Raw genomic sequence first — 13,187 nt, forward strand, 5'->3', positions numbered from 1 at the left:
ACTTCCCAACCTGAAGCTTCATTAGGGCTGCTCTGATCCTTCCAGGAAAGGTTTTCATAAAGACGCCCCATTTTGCTGAGAATCTATCAGCCTGGCTGCCAGAGGCAGGAAAGGCAACAGATATAAAATTTTATTATTTCAATGCCCCAGTAGCAGCCAGGAGGACTTAATGAAATTGCCAAGATTTACAATCTGAAATAGCTATTGCACAGACAGATATGGTTAAGGGAGCTGAGCCCTCTGACCTTTCAACCCTTTGATCCTCACACAGCAGGTGGCCTGGAGCCCCCTCCTGGGCATCTTCCCTCTCTTCCGACACTGCCGAACCTTGATGTGCAATAAGCCTGACCCTACACAGGTGACTCTCGCAGTGCTTATCACCGGCAGCTGCCGCTAATGGAACGGCCCAAATCACTTGGCCTCGAGATTCTAACTCCGAGATGGGGGAAGAGGAGTCTGCCGCGAGGTGTCCAAATGGTGCCGAAACGATGCTCAATAATTCAGCCCCAAGTCCAGTTGTTCAGCAATGCTTAACTATGCCATTACAAAAAAGCTGTCCTAGAAATGGAACTATGTCTCCTCCGATTTATACTTTGAGTTGGGGGAAAAAAAAATCACCTTTTAAAAATAAATCACAAATCTCAGGAAAAAAAAAAAAATCAACCCCGAAGTCCCAAATGCATCTCTCAGAACTTCCCTAAAACCATGTGCAGCAAATTTATACCAATGAAAATCAAAACAATTTTTGGAAACCTAAAATTGACTGTTTTCAGTTCCATGAAATTTCATTTAAAAAGCCCCATATGCCAAAATGTCCAAATTCTCTTATTTTTAAAAATTGGGATGACTTCCAAACTCATAGCTATCTTTTTCTTCCTTTTTTTTTTTCTTTTAAAGCTAGGGATGGGTAATGTGCATATGTACTTATCAAGCTTCATAATTTAACCCGTTCGGTCAGTACAAAATATTTGCAATAAAATGCTGCAGAGGCAGGATATAAATTTATTACCAGTAAATCATTCAAAAGCAAATGGTGCCAAGGTTTAACAGATATTACATTTGGTTAAAGACATGTCCAGAACCCTAGGCAGCCCCAGCCTACAGCTCTTAGTTTTTGTCAGATATCTGGGTTTACGGAGGGAAGGATTTTAGGCAGGACACATAAACCACTCTGTGGGATACGGATAACTTCCAAACACAAAAGCAAACTTTAGTGCCACTGTTGATCAGACTCAGGGAAAGCCCTGAGCCAGTGACTTTATTTTTAACAAACATGGTATGGTGGCCCCACTCTACCTGCAAAGGCCAGAGCTCAGGTCATTAATGTCTGAATCCAAAGGCAAAGGAAACACTCGCTCCTCTTGTAGCCTACATGGTGGCATAGCTCTTAAGTACTCAACTTTAAATTCATTTTGAAATCAGCTGAGAATCAAACAATATGTAAAGAGAGGTTTACAGACTCCAATTTTAGTCACACTTTTCTCTATGGGTGTTTAAGTTTAGTACAGAAAGCAGTTTATGGAGAAATCAGTTTAGCAGGGGGAAAAAAATAAGTTACGGTTACTACATCGGAGTTTGACCACTTTGTACAAAATTATTACTAAGCTGTCTTCTTCAGAGACGCCCAGTGGAAATCCTTTATTAACAATAATCTCTACCATTGAGTGAGGGCAAACTAGTGGGTGTGGGATTTTAGTCACATTCTTTCTGTCATCACGTAAAGGCAGTTGCCCCATTTTGCAGATGGTAAGGCACACGCGCACAGGAGTTCAGGGACTCGCCCACATCGCGTGCAGACAAATGGTGGAGCTGGATTCAAACCTCGGCTCACCGCCTGCCCGGAAAGCCAATGGTCCATCCATATCTTCCCCCAAGAAGCAAAACAATAACATGCAATAATGTGTGCAGAAAATACCAGATTTCAGCCTGCTTACACACTGCCATGGCCCATTTAAAGGCCTTCCGAATCAATTATTTTAGGTCATTAAGAGGAAGTTTAATTTGGTTGACAAACACCCCTACTGTGGTGACCTCACCTATCAACAACAAACGTCTGATGGTCACAAACCCGGACCATGAGTCTGTGGAGCACGGTGTTAAACAGAACCACATGTGCCGGGATTCCAAGTGGGATCTGCCTAGGCCAAGGGTACGGCTCTTCAATCATCATGAGGCTGGTCTCTGAGCTCCCACAGGGGCCCCGCCCCTAATCACTTGCAAGGACTTTATGAAAAGAAGTCACCAGTCCCATGTGGCTGTGCTCAGTTAAAAGTGCCTTTGAGTTAATGTCAATTTAGAAAAAGTCACTCACTAAAAAATACAAAAGGAGGCTGGGAAAGGGGAAAGTCAATCTTAGGTAGATGCCTTTGAACTATAGAATACTGATATACATATAGTTGCTTCCATTTATTTGGCACCATGGGTCCGGTACCAATTCCCTCATTTACTGCTCATTAAAAACTCCTATGAAGTGGGGAATCAACCCATTTAAAAGTGAGGTGTCTGAGGCTCAGAGAGATACCATAACATCCTCTCTGCAAAGTCTATACTCCCCTCACAGGGTGACCATTAGAAATGGTATGGCTCAAGGGCCATGTGTACTGGGAGGCCCTCATTCAATGGTTGATTTCATTAAGTATTTCCAACAGGCATCTCTCTCTCTTTTTTTAAAGAGTTTATTTATTTATTTGATACATAGAGAGATCGCACAAGCAGGAGGGAGAGAGAAAAGCAGGCTTCCTGCCGAGCAGGGAGCCCGATGTGGGGCTCAATCCCAGGACTCTGGGATCATGACCTGAGCCAAAGGCAGACGCTTAACAGACTGAGCCACCCAGGTGCCCCCCCCTTTTAAAAACAGATTTACTTATTTATTTTAGAGAGAGAGTGAGAGCATGTGAGCAGTGGGCAGGGAGGGGCAGAGTGGGGGGAGAGAATCCTCAAGCAGACTCCCAGCTGAGTGCATAGCTCCATCCCAGGATCCTGAGACCATGAAACTGAAATCAAGAGTCAGACACTTAACTGACCGAGCCACTCAGGCCCCCCTGATTAGTCATCACTCCAGGGGACAACACAGTAATCCTGTGTGGAAAGGAGTCTTAACTACGGGATGCAGCAGAAATACCACAACTGACCTCTTGGTTCAACAAAGGAGCCTATTTAAAGTCACCTTGACTTAAACTAGACGTTAACTAGGGCCAGAATTTGAATCCAGGGCCACCTAGCTCTGGAGCCCAAGAATCCTTTCCACTCTGCTATACAGCCTCCTGGCGTGCCACTCCTTTTCTTAATCTGACAGGATTTTGATTAGTTCAAGCTTCTCTTAGTAACAGTTTATAAACTAAATTTTCTTTGAAGTCAGTTTTCACATTGCTAAGCGGAACCTACATATAATGACTGGCTAAGTGATGATGGGAAAATTGGCAAACAAGAGCATCAATGATGGTTTCACATTTCCTACTGGGATTCTCCCTCATAAATTACTCAGTTTTGCTAATCTATAACAGAGGCTTATCTCATCTCACAAGAGAACATTTCAGTCACAACAAATTAGACTGAAAACGTACTGACTGCAAGAGATACTTAAATCAGCCAGAAGTACTTGTTCCCTTTGATTACATAAATTACTACCAGAGCTTTAAATTGTTTTATATTAACTAATTCCAACATTAGGGTAAGTGACATTTAAGAATCATCCTCATTTTAAAGTAGATGCCGTGTGAGGAGGAAAGCGCTTCCAGGGGAAACCCAACCGGCAGAAGGCAGGAGCTCCGTCCGGCCCTAAGCTGAACAGAGCCTCTGAACTGTCACGGAATGCCGTGCTTGTGACAGGGACTCCCGTGTGGTGTTCCGCATGGTAACAGATAGCATGCTAAGGAAATCCCCACAAAACCAAGCCATCTTTTTTCTTTATATGATAAAGCAAGCACTAGCAAGCGTGCTGAACTTCCCTCCTCACTGCAAAGAATAATGTTCGGTAGAGTGTTTTAAAGAAGCTCTTTGCATCCACTGTATCACTAAAATCTCACAACTCCTTGAGCTAGGTGACCTAATCCTCATTTTACTGAGGAGAGAAAGAAGTCGTGGCAAGGCTAAGTCACGCAGCGCCAGATACAGGTGCACTCAGACCTCTGCTCTGGAGGCACGTGAGGCCGCCAGACGCGTCTCCCCAAGCCCCTCACCACAATGCCCAGTGCATGGTAGGGGGCCGCCCTGAGAAGGAAAAGCTTGGGCAAAGTTGGGGCCTCTGCCCAGCATGGGATAGGGCAAGGCCGGAACCACACGGCCTGCTCCGATGGTGCTCAGAGCAGAGGCTCTGGGTCCTCACAAACCCCCCGCAGCAAAGGGACTGGATAGAAATGACTTTCCCCAAGCCTCAGCTTCCCCACTGGCAAATACAGATACCCCCCGCCTGGCAGGGGGATTTGGAGGAACTCTCGAAAGTCAAAACGGGTGAAGTATCTGGCACAGCATCTGGTGCTGAGCAAGGATTCAGAAGCTGTCCCAACCTTCCTGTCTTGTTCCTTCTTATAAAGCAGGGACGGGATGACCGAGCACTAACAAACAGGTCTTCATGGAATTTCTCAATTCCTGGGAGGATACATATACAAGCCACCACTTACATCTGAATATAGTTATGGCTCCGAGTTTTGCATCAATCTCAGCATCAACAAGTGTGAACTACATCTTATTACCGTCTACCTGCCGAGTGCTGAGAAGAAGCAAAAGGGCACAATGGTAAACAGGAAGCACTCTTCTCCGCTTGCTGTGAAACGGTGTAAAAATAAATTTATATGTATAAAAAAAAAAAAGAGTGAACAAAGGATTAAAGACTTTCTGTGCCCAGGGAAAAATGAAAAGAAAAAACGAGTTAAAATTGTGTCAACTCATTTGACAGAAATTCGGGTTCTTTGAGATGGGTAGGAAAAAAGAAAGGTTATTTTTCTTTTCTGCAAATAAGTAAATCCTGTGATTTTTGTGTGTGTGAGAGCCTGCTAGTTACAGCCCGAGCCCCACTGCAGACACAAATTACTGCCTCTGGCTCCCACAGACCAGTAACTTGGTCCCTGGATGTGCCGGCCCCGTGCTGAGCCAAGCACCCAGTTCATCTGCAAAGTTAGGCTCCTAGGAGCTCCCACCAAGCCTCCCCAGGTAAAGGATGGTGAGAAAGAGAAAGGAATGCTGTGACCTTGTCCTCGTGCCCCCCATGTACCTATCACATGCTTTTTGACATTGCAATGCTGGGAAAGGTGGCTAGGGGTCTGTGAGTCTCGTTTCTGGGTCTCACTCCCCCCATTTTTACTGCCTGAACTATCACTTAGTACACAATCCAAATTTATATCCTCAAACTGGGCTGTAGAAAGAATATCTAATTCATAAAAAGTACTTGGAAACACGGAGGAAAAGACAAAACCTAGTAAAAGTGGTGCTTAAACCCCTGAAGAAAAGTCATCACCACAAACACCTCTGCCACGGCGTGGTAGCAAGGGAGCCATTCGGAAGCTTGGGTTTGGGACGCTAACACATCTGAATTTTATATATATGGTCGTGGTGTGTAATTTACTTAAGAATTACCTTGATCTTTATAAATATCAATTTACTTTATTAACATGGTTAAGCAGTTTCCAAGCATTTTATATGGAAGGACTGTGTTTCTAATGGCCCAGAAGGAGAAGGCCTGACCATGTCCCTCCCCTATTTACACACTCCAATGGCTCTCCATTGCCCTATAAAGTTCAAACTCTTTAACAAGGCTTACAAGGCCCTGGATAGCCTGGCCCTTGCCTGCATACCTCAGCTCTCCTCTCTCCCTTCAGCTCTGTGTTCCTGTCAGATACTGGACTACTCAAACTTTCTGGAAAATTCCACGGTGTTCATTTTAAGTCTCTGTCGATGCCGTTCCCGGTTTCCCTGGTTTCAGTTCAGGTAGTTGGAACTGAAGTTGGAAGCACAGCCCTCAAGGCTAGATGTGGTGTCTGCTCTTCCAGACCCGGGTATCCCAGATTCACTGTAATTACTTTCCACTTATCTGCATCTACCCCAAACAAAACCCTGTGAAGGCGGGGATCATGTGACGTTCACCATTTCATACAGAACTCTTCACATGATGCAGTGCCTGTGTATGCAGAAGGCTCTTGAAACATTCTTGTAGAAGGGGATACAGACAGCATGTTTTAACCACAGGCCAGGCCCTAGGGCGTGATGGACACATACAGAACTCCCTTCTTTAATCCTTATCACAATCCTAAAAGATGGATACTAAGGACTATTACAGATGAAGAAAGTAGGATACAGAGAGACAAAGTATCATGCCTAAAACTCTTGTAGCAGGGAGTGGTCCAGCAGGTGACAGACAGTGCCTTCGCATTCTACAAAAGTGCTGCTCCCACCGCTGACTCGGTCCCTCTAGCACTGCAAACCAGGACACAACAGGGTGAGCACAAACCAGTCTTGCTGACACTCTCCTTGCCCAGGTGGTGAGGATGATGAGCCTGGTAACCTAAGTGTCTCTGAAACAGAAGTCAAAGCCATCAGCTTAACAATGTGAATGACTTACAAGGCCATCGAGGAAATAAAAACAGCGACGGTCGTTGATCTCTGTTGAACTCCATGTGCCAGCTTACCAGATCCCCCAACAGTCCTCTCAGAGAGATACGGCCACTGCCCTCACTTGATATGTAAGACAACAGAGGTTAAGAGGTCATTCACCGTTCCCAAGATCGCATAAGCAGGCAGGAGGAGAGCCGGCATCCTGAGCCCACATTCCAGCCACTATGTCTAGTGCCCCTGTGTCTAGGTGGAGCGGCACCTACATGCCACCCCGAGCCGCTGTCTGGAACTGTGCCAGGCCTATCGCCTTTCCTACTTCCTTTCTGAGCATTCTGCCGACAGGAGTGATACGTACATGATATCCTGCATCCATCCCTCATGTCGCTCTGAGGCCTGGACACAAAGCATCGTCTGCGAGGCTTAGAAAGAAAAGTCTTCATTTGTCAAATAGGAGAAGCACCATCGACCAGATGTGACCTGGCACCTGCTACCAGCCATGGCACAGAACAGGGGCGGCAGAAACGTCTCCTGAACTGAACCGAGGTTGAGAGAAATGAAAGGGAACAGCCACTGTGTAATCTGGCCACGTTTCGGTACTTCCTAGCTGCCAGCTAACAAGATCATTCTCTCCAAGAAGAAACTAGGTCTATGCCAATAGCCTTGGCTATCCTGCTAACTTACCACTAGCCTCAAATTAATGTTTGCTTAAATGACAGAATATAAAAAGGCAGAAGGAGGGGTAAGAATCAGGATCAACTAAAAACTTGTCACTTTAGAAGCAAGGCAGTCTTTTTAGGGGGATGAGGTTACCATTTGACACCCAGCAAGGGCACCCTGTTAGAGCACGAAGACCAGAATGAGGTCTTTCCCCAAAATAACCTTTTTTCAGATGAGAACACTAGGTTATAATTTATATTTCCTTTTGTGCAACAAATTTGAGTGTCATAAAAATGGTTAAAAAGTCTTCCTATGGTAGCTTTTTCTAAACTTTTATGAACATCTGCCACATTCATTTGAAGTTTAAAAAATTCTGGCACATATGCAAAGGCATAATAAGGTGCCTATAGCTTTCAAGAAAAAATAACAAGACAGTCAAAAATAAGCCTTTTGCTGAATTGCCAGTAAGAAAACTAGTGTGCGAGAGGAGATGGGCCTTCCCGAGCTCCTTCCTTAAAGAGCTTTCCTCTGGCCCCAGGTACGAGCTCCTCCCTGAGCATTACAGCCCATAGTTCCTGGAAGAAATCTGAGGAAAGCATTTCTCTCCCTTGAAGGGCATAACAGAACCAGATAAACCCAATCAAAAGGAATGACTAGAGCACTTGGAGTCTGAGCTGAGATGCACACAAGGAGACAGAGAGACTCAGTTCCATGAGTGGGTCGTTCGCAGCCACCCAACACACCCAGGAAACACGACTTTGTCTGGAAAGTGGCTTAGCCGGCCTCAAGAACAGGACAACAACTACTTCCATTTTCCTTCTAGTGCTGACCACACAGGCTGCAGCATGGCAAACCCCTCCCCAATTTCAAACAGGTCTAAGATTTATCTTGCCTGGTGCTTCCTGAACCTTCTCACTTAAAACCCTTCAAAGGCTGAGGAGAACAGACTTGCACCCCATTCACCTAAACACAAAACTGTCTCAAATTTTAGCTTCAAAATTTAGGTACATTTTGTATTGCATGTTTTACTACCAAAGGCCTTTTCAAAAATTCCTTATAGTCATATAAAAAGGGGAAAAAATGGTACTCCATCTTTAAGTAAAATTATAGTGCTGGGTTCCCTGGAAACAGTGATGCCTAGTGGAGGCTCTAAGTGTGTTCCGAATTCCAGTTTTCCAAGCGTGCACTCAATTCTTCTTTTCAGAAAGCACCTGTTCGGTGTCCCGCTAGGTGCTGACGACACCACACAAATGAAACACAGTCTTTGTTCTCACAGAACTCCTACTCCTAGGGATGACAGAGAGGACAGAGAAGCAGACTGCTATCATCCAGAGCAAGAGGCACAGGAAGTGAAAGATGACAACTGGGGGACTTTTGGAAAGAGCAGGCTTAGTGTTGAGGGATCACTGAGAGCACTGGCTAGCAAGGGACAGGGAGAGGACACGAGGCGTGACAGAGGTGGAGAAGGGGCAGAACACGGGGAGGGCAGAGAGAGCTGGGCCACAGAGGCACAGTGACCAGGCAGAAGGCATGCCACCAAATGTCGGGACTATGCCCTGAATTTCTTCTCCATCTTCATCCCCCCACAGCCTAGCTGATGTCTGGAACACAGAGGCTGTCATTTTGCTTGTCACGTGAATGAGGAAGGCTTCATAAAAATCCAGCAAAGAAAAAGGTCAGCGAAGGCAATGAGGAAGGAACTGGGTTAAGAGTCAGGTGAGAACTGTGGCGACTACTTTGAGAGAAAGAATGAGGAAGAGGAGCACTCCGTTGGGCTCTGCAGGTCCGGCCCTGGTGCCTTCGCAGGCCCTGGTGCCACTCACAGGGACCTGGAGCACCGGAAGGCCTATGCATGCGTGCGTGCGTGCGTGCGTGCGTGCGTTACGTGTGTGTGTGTGTGTGGTGTGTGTGGATAACGCATTGTTTGGGGAAGACTGCGTCTGAGGTATCGGCAGCACACTAGGTGACAGTCAACTGGCACCTGAAACTTTGCATCTGAAGTTCACAGAAAGGGACGCCAGTATGAGAATCACAGCCGAGTCCCTGACATTGCCTTGGTAGCTGAAGCCAAAGGCCTCAGGTGAGATGACCAGAGGGCATGTGGAGAAGAAAAGCGAGCTAAGACTAGAAACGTGGACAATGCTGAAGGTAAAGGCACATGAAAAGGAGTCTGAAAAAGCCTGTGCTGGAACAGTCTGGAAGGCAGGAGGAGGGGCGGGAGAGAGCTGTGGACTCCGACAGACCAAATGGTCTTTAGATTCGTGTTTCAAACTCTGCAACAACTGGCACGAAAGGTCGATGAGAAACGATTCACTTTTAATGTTTCACACAGGAGCATTGAATACACCCCTAAACTTGACAAACAAAGGTAAAACACAGAAATCTCTTCAATCTGATCTAAATACACCATCCAAGATAGTCCATAAACTGTGTACTGTATGTGCTCAGGGCTGGGTGATGACAAGGAGGAACTGTTAACAGAATGTAGGAGCCACATGGCCGTCCTGTCAAATTAGAAATTTGAGCAGATTTCTGTGGTCTATTTTGATCAAGATTCTCAATGTCAAACAAACAGGTTTTTCGATAACCAACTTGTTTCATTTTCGTAAGCACAATAGCACAGTGTGCAACAGTTAGTGAAGAAGCAGGTGGTCCTCGTCGACGTGAAATGAAGGGAACAGAAGAAGAGAAGTAGCACTTCCTTTAAGACATGCAAAGCATCATCACAGACGGACATGGCTCTAGATTTTCCCTCTGAGAGCGTATCTCCTGTGCAAAACAGGCAAGCCCCCCACCTCCCACCCCGTTTTGCTCTAGTACAAATTTAAGCTCTCTCTTGAGGAGGGAAAAGCTTAAGGTTCATGTCTACGAACCAATGGCACTTACAAAAGCACAGAAAAGTCCTTTAAAAGAACTGCTATCTAATTGGTACAGCCATGCAGAAAGCAATCTGGCACCAGATTCATAGCTTTGACCAAGCATTTCTACTTTGGGGGTTCTGTGCTAAGGAAGTAAGTCAAAATGCAGATAAAACCTTATGCATAAAGATGTTCACTGAAAGACTATTTATAACAGTGAAAAATGATAAACAACCTAAGTGTCCAACAATAATGGGAAAATGGTTAAGTTGTGGTATATCCAAACAGTGGACCGATAGGCCCCAAATTAAAAATTATTATTACTGAGAGTAGATTAAAAACATGTAGAAATCCCCATTTACAATGTTAAGTGAAACAGACATAAAATTATATATATGTATGTATGTATATATGTATACACACATCAGTTATGCACATTCAAACAAAATATATATTCACAGAATATAGGCTAGGAGGAAGAATAGTGAAATGCTAACAGTAGTTGAATCTGGAAATAATGGTATTGTGGATAATTTTAACTTTCTTCTTTATACTTCCTTATACCATATCCTCTACAATGAAAATGTAATACTGTTCTAGTGATTTAGAATAAACATCATTTTGAAGAGCAAGCAATTTCCCTTCCCTGGTCCAAACCCTTGAAGAACCCCTTTCTCCTGCCTCTTTGAACCTCACTCTCTCACCCGTGGAAATCGACAATCTCCAAGCAAAGTGGAAAAACACTGGAAACCAGAGCCCAGTGGAAAGGGGTCTTGGCGGACTGCTCAGCTCTGTGCACCTGGGAGGGGGCCGCGTAAGACGTGCTGCTCAGACATGCTCCCACGTGCAGAGCTGTGAATCCAGAGACCGGGTCTTTTCCACTGCCACAGAGCAAAACAAAGCCGCAAGTAGAGAGATCTGGGGAGGAAAGGAGCCAACTTACCTCCATTAAACTTAAATGGATTCCTATGAGGTAGGGCATGGGAGCACTGTGAAGAGAAACAGAGACACACAGCTGCTTTAATGTCTGTTGCTTCCGACAGAAAATTACAGATGGTTCACTATTTGGAGAAAAACTGTTTTAATAAACGTATGCACAGTTACATTTCCTTTCACAACAAAAATCCTAATGTGACATTTTGTTCCCAAGCCTAGAAACTTCCGAAGAATTTCAAAATGTGGGCAGCATGAGAAGCAGCAGGGTGGTGGGAAGAGCGCCGACCTTGGCGTTAATACCTCAGGGGCAGCCCTGTGACTACACAGCCTCAGTTGCCTTATCTTTAAAATGGGACACTGGAATCAAATGGGCCCCTCGTGATCAGAATGAGAGAGACCACAAGTCAAGTGATTAGTATAGTTCCTGGCACAAATGGAAACGATCACCGCCACAATCACAACAGAAAAGGCAGTTAACAGGGTTGAATGGAAGGCATAATGTGCTTCAGCGAAGAATGATTTTTTTTACTTGCTGTTTCCTTCTGCCATCCAGAGATGTGATCTAACGGTACATTCTGACGGGCCTAAGTATGTGGGGAACTTTGAGCAAGCCTTTCCCCACCGAATGCACACATGCCATCCAATGGCACCACAATTCACAAAGCCCCTTTCAACTGCTTCATTCACAGGGAGGGCAATGGTTCCTCCCTGAGTGACTGGGCAGGAGTAGAGAACCCAACTCCAAAGCTCTTAAAACCTGGGCATTATGGACTGACTTCCTTTGGTTTCAGGAGTGTGTGTGTATGTGTGTGTGCTCACACACATTATCATTTACGATGCTACTTACCAATGAAGGGGCTAGGCATTATATGAGGAACTTCAAATTCATCTTTCCTAATCCACACAACAATGGCATAAGGCAGGTGTTATCCCCATTTTACAGAGGACCAGAATAGCCCCAGAGAGCTTAAATCCCTTCTCTAACGCCACAAAACAAAGGGAGCAGCAAACCGGAGAGGACTCTGAAGTCTCTTCTTCTGGGCCATGCTGACTTCATAACACTGAACTTAAAGTCCCTGCGTCCACCTCCCACGACTACGTTTCTAAGGGACGGTAAGGGAGGGAGGTCAAGAAGTAGGAGGACGAGAGCAAGTGGGCACCTTTTCCCCAGGTCTCTCCAGTAGTACATAACACATCCTATGAAAGATGCAAGAGTATTTTGTGAGCCTCCGGCAAAGACACCGGGCTCTGATCAAGGTGACCAGGCACCTCTCCTCTGGGGCGGCCAGGAGACAGCAGGTGATCTACAAGGATGGTTTTCCTTGGGAACAGAGTGGGGAAAACCTTGGGAACAGAGTGGGGAAAACCAGAGGGGTAAGAAGTAAGAACGCAGAGGTGTGTTTTCACTTGAATACTAAGGAGTTTAGGTGTCATCCTGAAAGCAATGGATAGGGAATGAAGGTTTTTAAACATCAGATGTGCATTTTTAAATTGCTCGAACATTTAAAAATAAGAGAGGGCACAATTCCCTTATCACCATTCAACAAATAACATTCTTCAAGCAAAAAAACCTTCCCCAGAATATAAAATGTCCTCCTTACTACAGATCTCAGCAGTAATATATCTTGGGAGCCTGTAAAACAGACTTGAATATTAGCAGCACAGTTTTGGGAACTATTCTTCTAGAAGACTTTTGTATTTGATAATAGCCAAAGAAAGAATTATACACACAACTGCAGTGAAAGTGAAGTTGTCTTTTCTTTGCTTTCTTCTTCTTCCTCTCTCCTTTTTAAAAAAGGTATCCGCTGTGCACATTCAGCTTCTCTTCGCTTCTAGGGGCAAGGAAATGCCCTATGATATTTTTTTCGCTTAAACTGTAAACCATTAGTTTAGCCGCCAGCTACACAAATGCTCAAACTTCCCAGTGTGCCGGGCTCTGCTGTCCAAGCTTTTTCCAGTGTACACTGAAATGAATGTGTTTCTAATTAAGTAGCTTCAGGAACACGACAGCTTCAATGTCAAAAATACAAAGTCTGAACCCTGGCAGGAAGTCTTAAGACTGCAAATGTCTCATCTAGTGGAACCTTGCCTAATGTAATGAAAGGAAGCAGGAAGAGTGCAGAATTCCAGAAAAATGGTCACTTATTAATTTGTCCAGAAGCACAGCCTAACACATAGAAGGGAGAAAAA

The 13,187-nt window shown here is 44.9% G+C and overlaps 1 protein-coding gene across 7 annotated transcripts in view; it reads right to left on the minus strand.

Annotated features, from left to right (window-relative positions):
* DENND1A (DENN domain containing 1A) overlaps positions 1-13,187 on the minus strand; it is a 496,671-nt gene that overhangs the window by 190,782 nt on the left and 292,702 nt on the right. For all 7 annotated transcript variants that reach the window (XM_032865818.1, XM_032865820.1, XM_032865816.1 and 4 more), the window contains one exon: positions 11,005-11,050. In XM_032865818.1, the coding sequence (XP_032721709.1) occupies positions 11,005-11,050 (46 nt within the window). The remainder of the gene's footprint in view (positions 1-11,004; positions 11,051-13,187) is intronic.

Source organism: Lontra canadensis, unplaced genomic scaffold, assembly GCF_010015895.1.
Source record: "Lontra canadensis isolate GAN:19392208 unplaced genomic scaffold, GSC_riverotter_1.0 scaffold30, whole genome shotgun sequence".
Taxonomy (NCBI): Eukaryota; Metazoa; Chordata; class Mammalia; order Carnivora; family Mustelidae; genus Lontra; species Lontra canadensis.